General features: G+C 58.4%; 1 protein-coding gene across 1 annotated transcript in view; it reads right to left on the minus strand.

Annotated features, from left to right (window-relative positions):
• PLEC (plectin) overlaps positions 1 to 15,977 on the minus strand; it is a 120,459-nt gene that overhangs the window by 69,189 nt on the left and 35,293 nt on the right. The window contains exons 7-30 of the mRNA XM_053395664.1: positions 14,993 to 15,108; positions 14,741 to 14,847; positions 14,533 to 14,652; positions 13,647 to 13,742; positions 12,802 to 12,929; positions 12,278 to 12,371; positions 12,002 to 12,156; positions 11,330 to 11,639; positions 10,684 to 10,761; positions 9,887 to 10,048; positions 9,696 to 9,800; positions 9,304 to 9,399; positions 9,009 to 9,134; positions 7,652 to 7,804; positions 7,396 to 7,550; positions 6,717 to 6,843; positions 6,401 to 6,584; positions 5,417 to 5,574; positions 5,083 to 5,261; positions 4,051 to 4,189; positions 2,625 to 2,981; positions 2,036 to 2,119; positions 1,824 to 1,928; positions 902 to 1,000 (exon numbers count right to left, since the gene is read on the minus strand). Coding sequence (XP_053251639.1) covers positions 902 to 1,000; positions 1,824 to 1,928; positions 2,036 to 2,119; positions 2,625 to 2,981; positions 4,051 to 4,189; positions 5,083 to 5,261; positions 5,417 to 5,574; positions 6,401 to 6,584; positions 6,717 to 6,843; positions 7,396 to 7,550; positions 7,652 to 7,804; positions 9,009 to 9,134; positions 9,304 to 9,399; positions 9,696 to 9,800; positions 9,887 to 10,048; positions 10,684 to 10,761; positions 11,330 to 11,639; positions 12,002 to 12,156; positions 12,278 to 12,371; positions 12,802 to 12,929; positions 13,647 to 13,742; positions 14,533 to 14,652; positions 14,741 to 14,847; positions 14,993 to 15,108 — 3,433 coding nt within the window. The remainder of the gene's footprint in view (positions 1 to 901; positions 1,001 to 1,823; positions 1,929 to 2,035; positions 2,120 to 2,624; positions 2,982 to 4,050; positions 4,190 to 5,082; positions 5,262 to 5,416; positions 5,575 to 6,400; positions 6,585 to 6,716; positions 6,844 to 7,395; positions 7,551 to 7,651; positions 7,805 to 9,008; positions 9,135 to 9,303; positions 9,400 to 9,695; positions 9,801 to 9,886; positions 10,049 to 10,683; positions 10,762 to 11,329; positions 11,640 to 12,001; positions 12,157 to 12,277; positions 12,372 to 12,801; positions 12,930 to 13,646; positions 13,743 to 14,532; positions 14,653 to 14,740; positions 14,848 to 14,992; positions 15,109 to 15,977) is intronic.

Genomic DNA, 15,977 nt, shown 5'->3' on the forward strand with positions numbered 1-15,977 from the left:
GTGAAGAACGCTTGACCGGGTGGAAAGCCCAGGGGTCCGCTCCCTTGCTCTGCTCCCCACGAGGCAGGGAGGGAGGGGAAACGGAGCATGCACAGAGCGCACCACAGAGACAGAAGCCCCGAATTCTCAGCCCTGGGAAGTGCCAAGAGGGCGGCAACTCCTGGCTGGAGCACGTAGGCGATGGCAGGAATGGCAGATGATCGCAGCAGGGCAGCGGTGATGACAACCCCCCCTCCATTCTCCTGACTGCCTCCAGACGGTGGGCAGGACTAGGCACCCCCCCATCCCGCTCCAAAAAACTCTGCTTCTCAGTTGCATCTGAATTTCTGCCCTTCCTTCTCAACCTACTAGGAACCACAAATGGTTCGGCCCACAGGAGTTGCAGGAGGGGGGGAGGGAGAAGCAAGGTGTGCGCAGGGAACAGGGTCCATGGGGGGGGGTGTCGGCATGCGCACAGTGGAGTACCTGATGCAGAAAAGGCCCGGATCCTCCTGGTTTTTAACCCTCCATTAGATCCCCAACCAATACAAACATCCCCCAAGACAAAGCACTGGCAAAGCGGCTGGACTTCCAGAGGGCAGAAATCAAGAGTTAGAAAGGTTACAGAGGAGCATTTCAGAGCAGAAGAGGACAGGACAGGAGAACCGGGCAGGAAGGAGCCCCGGCCCAAGAAGCAGGCGCAGCTGTACTAAGTGTGTATCTGGGAAGTGCCTCTGGCCCAGCGGAGGAGCCCTCCCTGGCAGGTTAGGGGGCCTCGCGGTCCAGCATTAGTCATGCGGAAGAGGCAGTCAGGCAAGAGGGATGCTCTGGCCCAGGATGGACCGTGAGGGGGGGCAGGGGAAGAAGGATGCAGCCAAGGCATGCTGCCCCCCACCCCTCCTCCCACGGGCGGCGCACTCACCTCCTCCTGCTCCAGCCGCCGAAGCGTCTCAGTGATGAACTTGATGTACTGGCTGCTCAGCGTGGTCAGCTCACTGTAGCGCGTCCGCAGGTCCACGTACTGAGAGACCAGAAAGCGGCAAGGTCACGGCAGGGTGGGGAGCGAGACTGCAGCCCCCCAGGCCTTCCAAGGCCCCCGACTGGACTCAGCCAGAGAGAGCCACCTCAGAAGGCCTCTCCTGCTCCCCAGCGACGTGGCTAGTTGCCACGCAGGAGCTTCTCCTCCTCCTCTGTGCCTTTCTCTTTCCAAAGCCTTCCAAACTGGCAGCCATCCCTGCACATCCTGGTGCAGTGAGTTCCACAGTTCTAAATATGCCCTGAGCAAAGGAGCCTTTCCTTTTGTCTGTTCTGGATCTCCTGCCAAGTCTTTTAACCATACAAGGCAGAGTGAGAAAAGCATCTCTCTAAAGGCAAATATCTAGCACATGGTCAGAAGCCCATTTCCACTCATCCATCTTCAAATATCTCAAGGGATGTCACATGGAAGAGGGAGCATGCTTGTTTTCTCCTGCTCTGGAGGGTAGAATCCAAGCCAATGGCTTCAAGTTACAAGGAAGTAGATTCCCACTAAACATCAGGAAAAACTTTCTGACAGACAGTAAGAGCTGTTTGACAGGGAGACAGTCTCCCTTGGGAAGTTGTGGCCTCTCCTTCCTCAGAAGTTTTTAAGCAGAGCTTGGCTGGCCATCTGTCATGGACACTTTAGCTGAGATTCCTGCATTGCAAAGGGTTGGGCTAGAGGACCCCTGGAGTCCCCTCCAACTGTGATTCTATGGCGGGGGAACTCAGTCTGCCTTGTGTGGCATATCTCCACTGTGCCTGCTGCCCAGGATGGCTCCAGGGTCCCTCTCCCCCCAGCCCCCACCCAAGGGTGCCCCTCTCACCTCCTGGATGATGCTGTCCGAGGCCGACTGAACTTTGGGCTTCTTGGCTGGAGAGGCCACTGGCTCCACCTGCGCCTTGTAGGTCACCAGCTGGAGCTCATAATCCTTGTAAGAAGGGGGAAGGGGCAGAGGCAGCGTCAGCACCTGGAAGCCCCAACTCCCCTCCTCCATTTGCACGGGACCCCAGCCTCTCTGCCCCCCAGCTGCCGCACCTTGATGGCATCTATGTATTGCTTGGCAAAGCGCTGGCACTCCTCCACCTTCTCCCGGTTGCGCTCACATTCCTCCAGGAGTTTCTAGGGAGACAAAGACAGCTGTCAGTAGCCCCACAGGGAGAGGATGGGCAGGGAAGGGATCATGCAACCAGGCTGTGATCAGCTGAAATGCTCTGGGCTGAGGAAGGGCCACTGCCATGCCAACCAGTGCCGTTATAGATCAGGCAAGGGGATTCTGTGGGGTGGGGGGCTGTGCTTTAGCTGGTGGGCCACCAAGAGCCCTTCAGACAGCTTCACCCAGAGGGAAGGCCAGGAGCAGTCGCTCAGAGCTTTTACTCGGCATCGGCCTTGCGGTGGAAACCCCTACGTGAGCCACCCCACGAGGCGATGCTGGCAGCCTCCCCACGGACCCGAGGGCCCCCCCCCAAAGTCAGCAGAGGACAGGCCACCACCAGGGAGGCCTTCCCAGGAATGACACAGGCTTGGAGAACCTCTGCTGCTTCCCTCAGTGATGAGCTGGAGCTGCAGGCCCCCCTGGCAGGGCTGGGGGCAGGAGCAGCTGAGCCAAACCCCATGGCCACCTCACCTTCTCCTGCAGCAGCTGCTCCCGCACGCCCTTGCTGCTGGTGATGGGAACGGCCTGGAGGCTCTCCTGGCGTTGCCGGGCGTCCTGGATCCACTGGATGAGGCCGTCATAGCTCTCGCGGTAGTAGCGCAGCTGGCGTCCCAGCTGGTCCAGCTCCCTCTGGCGCAGGTCGATCTGGGCCAGGATGGCCTGCCAGCGCTCCAGCAGCTGCTGCACCCGCTCCCGGTAGCGGTCCAGGTCGATGTCCCTCTCGCTGTGGCCCTGCACCATCCGCTCGTTCACCTCGCTGGCCTTGCCCAGGTCGGCCTCCAGGGTGCTGAAGATGGGCTGGTGCCCTTCCACCTGCCCACGCAGCCTCTGCGGAGAAAGACGCAAAGGGTCAGGCCTCCTCTCAAGGAACGGCTGGGGCAGGGCCCCCTCCCATCTCCCCACCCTCCTGGCCCAAGCAAGCACCAAAGCTAAGAGGCTTGGGGTTTCCCCCACAGGCCCTGATAGCTGTAGGTTATGAGAAAGCGGGAGCAATAATCCGCCAACAAATTTGGGATGTGGAACTGCAATGCCACGTGAGCGAGATGAATAAACACCCAGTAATAAAAGATAGTGGGAGAGGATTTACCCCAGCAAATTATTTGTCAAAATTACAAATACCTAAATACAGACGGCCGTTTATCCTTGCTAGATTCAACGTGCTGCCACCTGCCTTATTGCAGGGCAGATCTGAGGGTAAACCATACACTGAACGAGTCTGCCCCTGTGGCTTGAGGGAGGTAGAAACTGTCTCTCATGCCTTGTTACGCTGCCGTTTCTACGGGGATATATGCTCGGTATTTATTACCCCTGCTATGCAAAAATCTCCAAATGAATCCGCACTTCAATGTCTAAAATCCCTGGTAGAGGACAAGGATCCTGAGGTCACGTTAAGGGTAGCCAAATTCTGTGCGATTGTCATAAAACTTAGGGAACAAGCTGTGCTATCATAATGATTAAGTTTTTAAATGATAATTTTAGGTTATACAGTGGTACCTCGCAAGACGAATGCCTCGTAAGACGAAAAACTCGCAAGATGAAAGAGTTTTTCGTTTTTTGAGTTGCTTCGCAAGACGAATTTCCCTCTGGGCTTGCTTCGCAAGACGAAAACGTCTTGCAAGTTTGTTGAATGCATTGATTTTCAATGCATTCCTATGGGAATCCGTGCTTCGCAAGACGAAAAAACTCGCAGAACGAATTAATTTCGTCTTGCGAGGTACCACTGTATGTTAGTGACTAAGTTTTAATTTATATATTTTAAAACTGTTGCTATATCTGTATTGTCCCTGTTATACCTAATTGCAAATTCAAATGTATCCCTATCTTGTTTTATGACTTCTTTGATATTGTATGTGGGTTGGAACTGGTCTGGGACTGAAATAGTAAATTCAGCAGGCACCTTCAGCTCCGTCTTGGTGGCCTCCAGGGCCTTGAGGTCAGAGGGCACCGCTTGCACATCCTTCAGCTGCTCCTCGTACTTGCGGACCAGCTCCTCTGCCCCTTGCGTGCTGCGGATCACCAGGTTGATGGTCTTCAGCCTGTGGGGCGAAAAGAAGGGAGCCGGAGGTTTGGGTGGGAAGGGAAGGAGAGCCCAAGCAGCCTCCCATTTGCTCCAGACACTCAATGGCAGCGTGCAAAAGTTGTGACATGGGTGGTCGCTTAATAATAATAGTAATTTTATTATTTGCACCCCAGCCACTCTGGGCGGCCTCCAGCAAATATAAAAGCAGAATAAACATCCAACATTAAAAAAAGTCCCTCTGCAGGGCTGCCTTCAGACGCTGCGTTTATTTGTGATGCAAATGAATGGCTGAATGGAAGAATTTTATGGGTTTGGCACAAAAGAAGGCAGCCCTACGTCAATTCAAAACAGCAAGAGGGCAAAACCTGGACAGAGCGGCAATGCCATGCAAAAAAGGCCTGGAGCAAGAAAAAGTGATTTGCCTGGCACCAAAATGACCTTCAGGCAGGTGCTGAGACGCTGCAAGGGGGGTTACTACTGAGAAGGTACCTCCTAGGCACCTGCCATCGCTCATCTGGCGAGGGCACCCACAGAAGGGCCGGGGGGTGGCGAGGTCAAGGACCAGGCGGGTCCATGTGGATGAGGCAACCCGCTTCCCCTGCAGAAGAAGAACCAAGAGGCTCTCACCACCCACCCCACAAAGATCCCTTCCTCACAGGTTCATCTCCCAAATGTTTTCCCAGGTTGGGCGAACACAGACCGAGACCAGTGAAAGAGCCGGCGGGAGAAGGGAGACAGTGGGTGGAGGATGCAAAAGCAGCCCCATCGTCCGGGCAGCAGGTGCAGAGAAGGGCCCCCGCCAGACCCAAGGGAAGAGGGCACCAAAGCCCCCGGGAAGCGGAAGCAGCTCCTGGTGACACCCGGCTGACCAGGTGGGCGGACAGAGTCCCAGGTGAGAGGAGGACCTACTTTTCCAGGTAGATGCTGGAGAGGCTGTACACCTGGTCCATCTTCTGCAGGGTGATGTCCAGCTCCGAGTGGAGGGTGGGGGCCGAGCTGGCCTGCTCTGGTTGCGCCAGCACCTCCTCCGTCTTGGCGCTGACTTTGCCCAGGTTCTTCTTGATGCCCTCCAGTTCCAGGTGGATTTGCTAGAGGGAGGAGAGAGGCAGAGGAGGGAGCAGAATGAAGACCGCAGTGAAGCCACAAAGCGGGGTCAGGATCCGCACTGGCAGTAGCAGTGTCAGACTCGGCAGCAGCTGCTTTCCTGCAGGGGTAGGAAGGGACGCATGGGGGGGGGCAGTACCTGCTGGTCACTGATGCGCTGGGCACACTCCTTGGCAGGGTCCTTGTCCAGCGGAGAGCGGATCTTGTGGATGGTGCGGGACTCGCAGCCCTCCAGCTGCAGGCGGATGTCCTTCAGCTGAGAGATGAAGTTCCTGCAGAGAGACTCCTCCTGCTCCCCTGCGGCCCCAAACAAACCAAGCCCAGGTGAGTGGAGGAGCAGGCAGACACAACTTCCAGTGTGGGGAAGGGGCACAAGGGGAGAGAGCCAGGCCTCCAAAGCCAGCCTGTGGGAGGAAAGGGGGCTGGCCAGGGTCCAGCTGAGCAGGGATGGAAGGACGGTTGGAGAAACACCCTCTGCCTGCAACACCTCCTATTTGGGGACTTCCCTGGCTTTTTTCTGGCCCACGTAGGACCAGTCTGGAAAGTTAGCCTTGGTGAAGACTGGACGTTTTCATCCCCAAAAAAGTTTTTGATTTGAGTTTCCATTGAAATGAGGCTGTATTTTAATGTTTTAATGTTGTATTTTAATCTTGTTTTTAAGTTGTATTTCAATTAATTTGTTTTTATATATCGGGTGTTAGCCGCCATGAGCCCAGTCTTGGCTGGGAAGGGCGGGGTATAAATAAAATTTATTATTATTATTATTATTATTATTATTATTATTATTATTATTGCCATTGGGGGGCAATTCAGGAAGGAGGGAGGGCACATAGAATTGTAGACTTTGAAGGAACCCAAAGCAAGACAGAGGCAGCCCCCAGGAAGCAGGCAGGCGGCCTCGGAAGTTAGTGGGCTCTCTTGCACTGGGGCTTTTAAGGCAGTGGTGGATGGCTGAGACTCTCTAGCTGCCACTCCTGCATTGCAGGGATCGGACTGGGTGCCCCTTGGGGTCTCTTCCTCCTCTACAAACCTGATTCTATGTCTCTGGGGACCCAGGAGATTTGTTTGGCTGCAGGTGCCAGGGAGCTCCCCCCCCCCATGGAAGAGCCACGGGGCGCCTCACCTTTCTCCAGGCCGCGCAGCAGCATCTCGTACTTCTGGGTGCAGAGGGTGTATTCGCGCTCCACGTGCAGCCGGTCATCCGGCAGGAAGTTCTGGGAGTCCTGGCTGTTGCGCAGGAACTCCTGGTAGTGGGTCTCCAGGCTGCGCAAGGTCTTCCGGTAATCCTCGGGGGGCATCGTCCGGAACTGGGGGAGGCGGAGAGGCCAGGTCAGGAGGGGGCCCTTCCCCTCCCCCCTCGAGCCCAGCTTGCAGGCCCCACCCACCCACCCCTCCCTCCCTCCCGCCCCCCAAGAGGTTCCTTAGCACCCGGTCCTCACTATGAGCAGCGACCAGGACTGGATCTGCTGGATGTCCCTCTGCAGGTACTGCCAGGAGAGAAGGCTCTGCATGTTGATGTGCAGCTGGTGCCAGAAGGTCAGCAGGCTCTGGTGGCTGCTCTCCAACCTGCAGGCAAAGAGGAAAAGGAGGCTCCAGAGCCATCTTGGGGGTTGGGAGTTCCCCAGGGTCGCCTGCCCCAAAGAGATAGCAGAGCGGGCAGAGAGGCAAAGTGCACCCCATGCCACCCCCAGAGCCCAAGGAACAGTACAGCAGCTCTCCTCCTCAAGTGGGGCCGGGGGGCAGGGCAGAGGCCCTGGGGGGTGTCTATGGATGGCCACTAGCTGTCATGGCTCTGCTTTGCCCTCCAGAGCTGCAGGCAGCAGTGCTTCTGCACCCACTGCAGTTGGGGGGGTGTCTCTTGTGCCCACATCCTGCTTGTGGCTTTCCCATTGAGGCATCTGGTTGGCCACTGTGAGAAGAGGAGGCTGGGATAGAGGGGCCCCCATGGGCCTGATCCAGCTCTTTTGATGTTCGCATGAGTTTGCGGCAGTGGATGCTTCAGCGATATCTCTCTCTGCTGATACGATCCGAGGATTTAATCACGGTTTCTAATCTGCCCCCCACGCCCTCAAGGAGAAAGGAAAGGAAGGGGGTGGGGGTGGGGTGAGGCTGACTCACCTGCTGACAGCCTCCAGGGCCTCCTTGTTGGGTGGGGGCACCAGGAAGACGATGGAGGGCACAGTGGCCTCGCTCCCGGCCACGTTGAGCACCTTCCACTTGTACGGCTGGGCGTTGCTGAGGAGGGTGCAGGAGTCACCCTTGTGCACCGTGATCTGCAGAGGGGGGAGGAAGTGAGCAGCCTCAAAAGATGCACCCCAGACCCAGTTCGCCGCCCCCACCCGGGTTCCAGACACGTGACCCCCACCCCGCTCACCTCCATCTGCTTGTAGTCGCAGACGGCCTGGAGAGGCAGTCGTCCCTTGAGGGCTGTGCTGGGGCTGCGTGGCTTCAGCTGGACAATGGCCTTGGCTCGCTTGGCCAGCCCGGCCAGCTGACCCTGGTACTCAGCCAGGTGCTCCTTCTCCTCCTGGCATGGGGGGCACAAAGAGGGGCGGCAGGAGAGGAAGAGAGTTAGACTCATAGGAGAGTAGAGCTGGAAGAGACCCATAGAGCCCCCTAACGCCTCCAGGGTACGGGGGTGTTGTCAGAATTTATGTAAAGGTTGAAAGGAGGGTTTGCCCCTCCAGCAGACATCATACAGTGCGCCCCCACCAGTATCAACACAATCCCTCCTGCAAATGTCCCCACAAAACACTTCATCACACTGTTTCCCCCTGTCTCTTTTCAAAGGGCCTCCGCTGCACGCTACCAAGTGCAACAATTCACTGATAAACCTATCTAAGTACAGTGGTACCTCTGGATACGAACGGGATCTGTTCCGGAGCCCCATTCGCACCCAGAAGCGAACGCAACCCATGACTGCTCGTCTGCACATGCGCGGGCCGCGATTCACCGCTTCTGCGCATGCATGTGACATCATTTTGACTGTCTGCGCATGCGTGAGCGGCGAAACCCGTAAGTAACACGTTCCGTTACTTCCGGGTCACCATGGAGTGCAACCCAAAAGCGCTCAACCTGAAGCACATTTAACCCTGGGTATGAATGTACTGGCTCAATAGGAAAACTTTAGAAAGTCATAGAAAATCGCTCCAGTATCGGATTTGCGCCAGTCCACTGTTCAGGAAAGGAACGGCTAGCAAGGGGGGAGTCTGGGATGTGGGCAGCCATAATCCCTCCGACCTGTGGCCTCCTTGCCTGGGAGAAAATCACTGACATCTTGGCAAATGGGTGCCAGACAACAGAAGAGCCTCCACGAATGAACTGAGTTCTCGGACCTGACTGGGAATACCAGGAATGTGTACATATTCCTATTGTATCACTCGATGGGTGTGTGGTGGTGGGCAAGGAGGGTTGGGGGGAACCCTGATGAACCAGTTTCTGCCAGAAACCCCTCCCAGTTTGTGACATATGCATGATGTATCTATGATGTGTGCATGATGCTTCACCAAAGGTGTTTATAGGAAAAAGGGAAAACTTTTTGGGGGGCTTCTTCCTGCTTCTCCCAGGCCACCGCATGGAAGTCCAGTCTTGAATGAAGACCAGGCCTACTGGCTGCGGTTTTGCTTCTATACTCCCGGCTGGTGTCTTTGTTTGGCTATCCAAGTGAGCCCAGGGAATTTCCTTTGACAGTGCAAATGCATGCCAGGTGGAGGCGCAGGCGCCGCACTCACAAGGGAGTCCTGCAGCAAGTCCTCCAGGCGCGTCACGGTGATGGAGCGGTCGCAGACAAACTTCTTCCGCATGGTCTCCTGGGTCTTGCGCAGGAATTCCTCCGCCTCCTTCACGTCGGAGAAGAACTTGGGGAGAGGGAGAGGGAGAGGCGGGTGAGGAGATGCCCAGCTACCCAGAGGTGCCCCCTCCTCCCCAGGGACAACGGGCAGCTGGCTGGCTGCAGGGGAGAAGGGGAGCAGCCCAGCCCAGAGGAGCAGCGGGAGTCCTGCCTGGCCAGCCCCCCCCCCAAGGTACCTGGAAGTAGGCGTTGTTCTCCTTCAGGTGGGCCTCAATGCAGCAGCACAGCTGGAGCATCCAGCTCCATTGGGTCTGCAGGGCAGCCTGGAAGGCCTGGAAAAGGGGGGGAGAGAGAAACTCAGCCATGGGGCAGGACCTGGGGGCAGGAAAGTGGGGTGGGGCACACCCACCCAGCTCAGCTCCCCTGTGTCTTGTGAGACATTGGGGGCGGGTGGCAAGAGCCCCCCCCGGAGAGATAATGCCAGGATGTGGCTGCCCGCCCAGGCCTCGTGAGGCCCACGTGGCAGAGGCAACCACAGCCATCACGAGCTGCAGCCGTCATGGGACCCGCTGGCAAGCCTCACTCCCCACCGGGCCCCGATCCTGCCTGGCGGCGCGCCCAGCCTCACCTCCACAGTCTGTTTGCCTGGGTGCTCCTCCCTCAGCAGCCGGTCTCCGGTGCTCTGGATCTCCTTTATCTTCCGCTCCCGCTGCTCCAGCTCCCGCATCAGGCCCTGGGGGACGGGGCAGAAAAGGCACAGTCAGAGGGCAAAGGGCAGCAGCCCCCCAAACCACCCCCCCCAAGAGGACGGGGCCTTACGGAGTAGCTCTCCTTCTTGGCGGCCATGTTGCTGTTGCGCTCGCTCCAGTCGTAGTTGACCTCCTCCTCCTCCTTCTCGTTCAGCCACATCAGCTCCTTGGTGGCAGCTGCCACAAACGCCTGGAGGCTCTCGAGGTGGCGCAGGCGGGCCTTGGAGGAGTTCTGCAAGGGCACAGCGGGGACGGGGTCAGGCGCCCGGCCTCCCTCTGCACGCGCACAGGGGCACCCTATCCTCTTGCCTCTTTCCTTCGTTTGCCCAGGTTCTCCTGCCCACAAGCCCCATTTGGCTTCTCTTCTGAGTGCCAAGACCCACATTTTGGAGGACAGGAACACACAAGGAATAGTGTCCATTATTATTATTATTATTATTATTATTATTATTATTATTATTATTATTTAGCAAATGTATATACTGCTCTTCATCCAAAGACCACAGGGCAGTTAACAACATCAAAATGCAAAATGCACAATATTTTTTAAACAAAATTAACCCCCCCCGAACAATTTAAAAGGCCACAGACTGCTTATTTAGCCAAAGGCCTGGGCGAAGAGGAATGCCTTTGCCTGGGGTCTAAAGATATGCAATGAAGGTGCCTGGCAAGCATCCCTGGGGAGAGCATCCCACAAGCGGGGAGCCATTGCAGAAAAGGCCCTGCTGCTCTATTGTGGAAGAGGCATCTGAAGAAAAGCCTCAGGTGATGACCATGCACAGGAGGAGACAGGAGATCTTGTTCATGCCCTGGAGAGACCGGGATCCAGCCCCCCCCCTTCCTGCCCTGAGCCCACATGCTTCTCACCAGCAGCTTGGCATACTGCAAGTCCAGCTTGTTCAGGCAGTCCCGGTAGGCACTTCGTGGGCCAGGGGAGAGCTGGGCCTGGGGGGGGGCAAGAAGGAAGGAAGGAAAAGGTGGAGAGTTCCAGCATCAGCAGCAGACACACGGCAGACGCAAAGGCAGGCGCACAGCACCACACCACAACCTCCCTCCCCTTGCATGTGAAATTGGGGGGGGCAATGTAGAGGGAGCTGCCTCTGCCTGGTACCTTGGGCACGGCATGGCCACCAAGTGGGGGGAGGCAGGGGGGAACCATTTGGCTTCTCCTTAGACACCCTGCCTGCAAGGCAGAGTCAAGAAGTAAAGAGTGCTGTCCCTAGAATTTGTTTTGAGCAGTGGAACGGAGCTTACAGTCCTGGTGACCAAAAGGGGAAAACCCACATCTCAGATGACCTCCTACCCCCAAAAAAAACTTTCCTCCTTTCAGAAGGACAATTATGGAGGGTGCAATAATATTATTCCTGTTAGCAATAGGCAAAGGGGTCAGGGTCCCATTTCTGCAATTCTTGCATTGCAGAGGGCTGGACTAGAAGACCCTCGGGGTTCCCTTTCAACTCCTAAGGCTAGGCAGTGCCGTGGGGAGGGCAGCTGGCAACGGGGGGGGGCTCACCTCATCTGCTCTTGCCCTCTCGATCTTGGCACGGAACTCCTCGATGGACTGGTGGAGTCCGCGGTGGCTGCCCAGCTGAGACTCCACGGTGGGCAGGTCCACGCCCCACTCGGCCGCGTTCAGGCGCCGCTGGTTGTCCTCCACCCAGGCCAGCAGGTCCTGCAGGTAGCGCAGGGTGACGTTGTCCAGCTCCTGGCGCGGGCGCTGCGTGACGGGCACCGTGACCTGGGCAATGGGGGCCGACCCAGACTTCAGGCGCAGGTTGTATTCCGTGCGGATGGCCACCAGGCGCTCGTGCAGGCGGTAGACCCTGCGGGACGAAGGGGGCGGTGAGAGGGGGCAGCGGGGGAGTCGCCTGGCAGGGGGCACCTCCTGGCAGCAGCAGCAGCAGCAATGGGGTGCATTCAGCGGACTAGATGCTGGGTGTAAGTTGCCACAAGGGGGCACTAAGCACCTGCCTTTACATCCTGGGGAGGGGACCCCCTGCTCATGCCAGACACCCCTCGGCACATCACTGAGGAGCGTTCGCCCTGCACTACCACCTGCTGCCATCAGGCACAGGGGGGCGCTCTTGGCTTGAGCAAAGCAGCCCAGGCAAGCATGGAGTGAGCAGAGGCCCATGGGGGCCACAGGAAGCCCCGCGGGGGCCGGAGGAGGAGCAGCGCTGCTGACCTGCGGTACATCTGCTCCCCTTGCGGGTGGCGCCCGTCCTTGAGCGCCTGCACATCGTTGAAGAGCAGGCGGATCATGGCATCGGCCTTGTCCAGGTCCCGCTCGATCTCGGCCGACTTTTGGGGCGCCTTCCCTGCAGCCAGCAGGCGGATGTCCTGCGGGGAGAAGGGAAGCAGCTCACCAACCGGCCCTGCAGAGCAGACCGCCCCAAGGTCCGGGGCCCAAGCAGGGGCCCAGCCCACAATGGGGGGGCCGGGAACAGAAAGGGCCTCTCACCGACTGCAGGAGGGTGTCCGCCTGGTTGAGGTGCTCCTCACAGAGACCCGACTCCATCTGAAGTTTGCTGACAATGCGCTGCAGGCGCTCCAACCTGGAGGAAGGAAGGGTGACAGGTCAGTGCTGATCCGCTTGCGCCCCCACCTCTGGGCATCTCCCACCGGCCTCCCCAGCCCCCCCCCCAGCAAAAGCAGAGCCCCGGGGCCCACCAGCAGCTGTTCCTGGTGCTGCTCGCGGCTGCCTCCCCGGCCTGACTCTGCGGTTGAAACTGTGCCGTTTCCTGAAGAGATCGGCGCAGATGAGTCACCAACCGTGTGTTTCCCATTAAAGCTGGGCTGGGCTGGCAGCCGGTTGGGGCGGAGGGGGGAGAGGGAGGGAGGGAGGGGGAGGGAGGGAGAGGGAGGGAGGGACCCAGCCGGACTCTCGTGCTCCCTCCCCCCCCACCAAGGAAGGAGGGAGTGGCACCCTCTCCCTGTGCCTCCGCCCCCCAGGCAGGCGGACTCCCAACTGCACAGCTGCCCCACCTCTCGAACTCGGAGCGCAGAAGTTTCTCCCGCTCCAGGATGGCCACATGCAGCTTGCCCCACTCCTTCTCCACGTCCAGCGGGTGGTAGCCGGGAGGAACCTTCAGCTGCCCAGACTGGACAGACGGCTGCTCCGGGGGAAGAGAAACGAGGAGACAACGGTCACAGGAAAGGCAAATCAGCTGGGTGGCCTGCACTGCAGGGGCTGGACTAGATGACACGTGGGGTCCCTTCCTACAACTCTATGCTCCTATGAGTCCAAAGGGGCCTATACGCGTGTGCCCACATTCCTGGGCTGACCTCCCCTGCTGGCCCTGGGCAGCCAGACCCCACCTGCTGCAGGTCCAGAGCCAGGATTGCTCCCCCTCCTCCAGGCCCAAAGAGAGAGACGCTGGCGACGGTTGCACTTGGGACCAAGCAGCTGTTGTTGTTTTTTTCTTTCCCCCTTATTGTGTTTTTACTGTGATTTTATTGGTGTTAGCCGCCCTGAGTCCGGCTCTGGCCGAGGAGGGCGGGGTATAAATGTTGTTGTTGTTGTTGTTGTTGTTGTTGTTGTTGTTGTTGTTGTTATTATTATTATTATTATTATTATTATTATTATTATTATTATGTCACTGCGCTGGGGGCCCTCCTTCCCCAGGGCTTCAGAGTCTGCAAACTGCCAGGGGAGGGGGACTGGCCTCTGAAGACCTAGACCTGTCCCACCCCATGGCCTAAACATGCCCACCCTTAAAGGATTAACCAGCCATCAAAGGACATTGGCCAGATCCCAATGCAGCCCCACCCAGCGCTCCCCAAGCCTGCCCCACAGGAAGATGGGGCGGGGAGAGAAGAGCCCCTCTCACCTCCAGAGACTGGTAGATGGCCTTGGAGCGGTTCTTGTCAGCTTCCTTGGCGGGCAGCTCTGTCTCCTTGAACTTCAGGAACTGGCGCCACAGGATCTGGGGGGGGAACGGGGGTCAGCGGGGGGGAGGGCAGAGCGTGGGACTCTCCGGGGCTTGTGGGCAAAGTCTGGCACTGCCCCTCTCCGGCACAGGAAATAGAATGAGGAGTGGGTCCATTCCTTGGGGTCCCCTTAGCTCCCTGTGGCCCACACTGACTGGCAGTCGTGGCTCTCTGGGGGTTCAGGTAAGTCTGAACCTGGGACCTCTTGCCTGCCCAGCTGCTGAGAGATGCCTCTTCCCCACAATCCTCCTGTTCTGCTTTTCTAGCGGCTTCCTAACTTGCAGTTCCTGCCTTGCAGGGGGCTGGACTAGATGACCCCTGGGGTCCCCTTCCAACTCTACCGTCCTTCGATTCTATGGCAGCCCAGGGCCAGAGAGGTACCCGGATGCTGTTGGGAGGCGCTCAGCCTGGCCCCCTGGACCTCTGCCAGAGCAGCCCGTAAAACTCGCACTCCTGGGCCTCCTTCCCCTGGGCACCCTGCCTGGGCACGCCTGCCCTAACGCTGGCAAGGAGGGAGAGCACTGCCTGCCCTTTCATCCACTGCCAGCCAGGGAAGGGGGAGGGGAGCCGAGGAGGGGCGCCAGCGGCCCGGCCCTGACTCAGGAGACGCAGCCTGGAGGGACAGGCTTGGAAGCAGGCGACTGGGGCAGGGCCAAGGGGGAAAGGTCGTGGGGGGCGTCCTGCCAGGGAGAGCAAGGTTGCAGGGGCAGAGCAGGGGGGGGCTCAGGCGGGCCCAGTCTGGGTGGGAGAGGGGGGCTTGGGCCAAGATGGGGGTGGATATCTCACCTCGATCTCCTCAAAGCTGGAGGGGAACTTGCGCTCCTCAAAGATCACCGTGTGATGCCGGATCCATTGCAGGAGCAGCGTCACCACCTCGTAGTACTCCTGCCAGCGCAGCTGCAGCTCCTGGCGGGGCGAGAGGGAGGTGTCAGAGGAGGGTCCCAACCCCAAGCCCCCCCGGCCACTTCTGACCCCCCAAATGCCCCCCACTCACGTTGGCCTTGACGCCATCCACCACGTCGGGCACGCGAGGCATGGCATCGTAGAGAGAGGAGACGTAGGTGATGATGGACTTCTCGTCGGGCTGAGGAACGTCGACATCTGCAAGGGGCAGGAGAGCGGCCGTCAGCCCCCAAATGCCCTCCACAGAGGGGCCAGGCTGTGCCCACTTGGCCACCCACACAGGCGCCCACTCCCCTTGAGTTGCAACTCCCCAACCCCACGATTGTCCTGCATCCCTACGCACCTTCCGGGTCCAGCAGCCGCGTCACTCCCAGCTCGTGGTCGGCCACGGAGAAGGCCTGCTCCAGGTTCTCCACATTGGTCTGGCGATACACTTTGTTCATGTCAATCAGCATCGGCCTGTTGGGGGGAGAGGAGAGGGTTCAGAGCTGCCACTCCTGAATTGCAGGGGGGCACCAGATGGCCCTTCCAACCCTTTTGAGGGGCTTCCAACTTTGGGGGGGCCAACAGCACATTTGGAAATCTAAGGAACAGCGATGGACACCAAAGCATACCCATTTTGACAGCAGGAAAACTGGCAGCACTCAGGACTGCCCATCCCTAACAGGCCAAACACCCATCGCCCACAAAATATTGAATAGGGCAGGGAGTTATCTATGTGACTGGGAAGAGCCTTGGTGGGCACCAGTGGGGCAGCATCCCAGACGTCGGAAAGGCTGAAGAAGTCCCACAGGAAAACAGGCATTTGGCCTCCCGGGGTGGACGACAACTCCCTCTTCTTGAGTCCCCAAAGGGAGGGGTGTTCAGGGCAGGATCATGGCATGCTGAATTTAGAAGCCTGGCCCAGCCCCCTCCCCACAAATTGCTCCTCAGTGCTGGGGCCAAAGCCGGGGGGGGGGCGACAGGAGATGCCTCCACCCAGCTCAGAAGCATCTCCTGGCAGCAAGCAGCGGCAGGCAAGCGCCGGCAAGACACAGGAGCCCAGCCCAAGGCAGGATCACACCTGGCTGCATCCTTCCAGGTAAGCCCCAACAATCCCAGCCAGGTGGCAAGGAGCAGGAGCCGCCACACGCCAGGCGGCAGAGCACAGAAAAAACTTCCCGCAGTGCTCAGGTAAGTGAGCCAAGCCATGCGGCAAAGGGGAGGGCAAAACAAAAACAAAACAAAAATCCCCCCCCTGCAGAGATGCTCCCCTTCCCAGCCCCATGGGAATCCCATGGGAAGGACCACCCCCCACATCACAATAAGGGGGGGGGAGGGACTGCCTA

The sequence above is a fragment of the Podarcis raffonei genome, chromosome 7, assembly GCF_027172205.1.
Source record: "Podarcis raffonei isolate rPodRaf1 chromosome 7, rPodRaf1.pri, whole genome shotgun sequence".
NCBI classification, from domain to species: domain Eukaryota; kingdom Metazoa; phylum Chordata; class Lepidosauria; order Squamata; family Lacertidae; genus Podarcis; species Podarcis raffonei.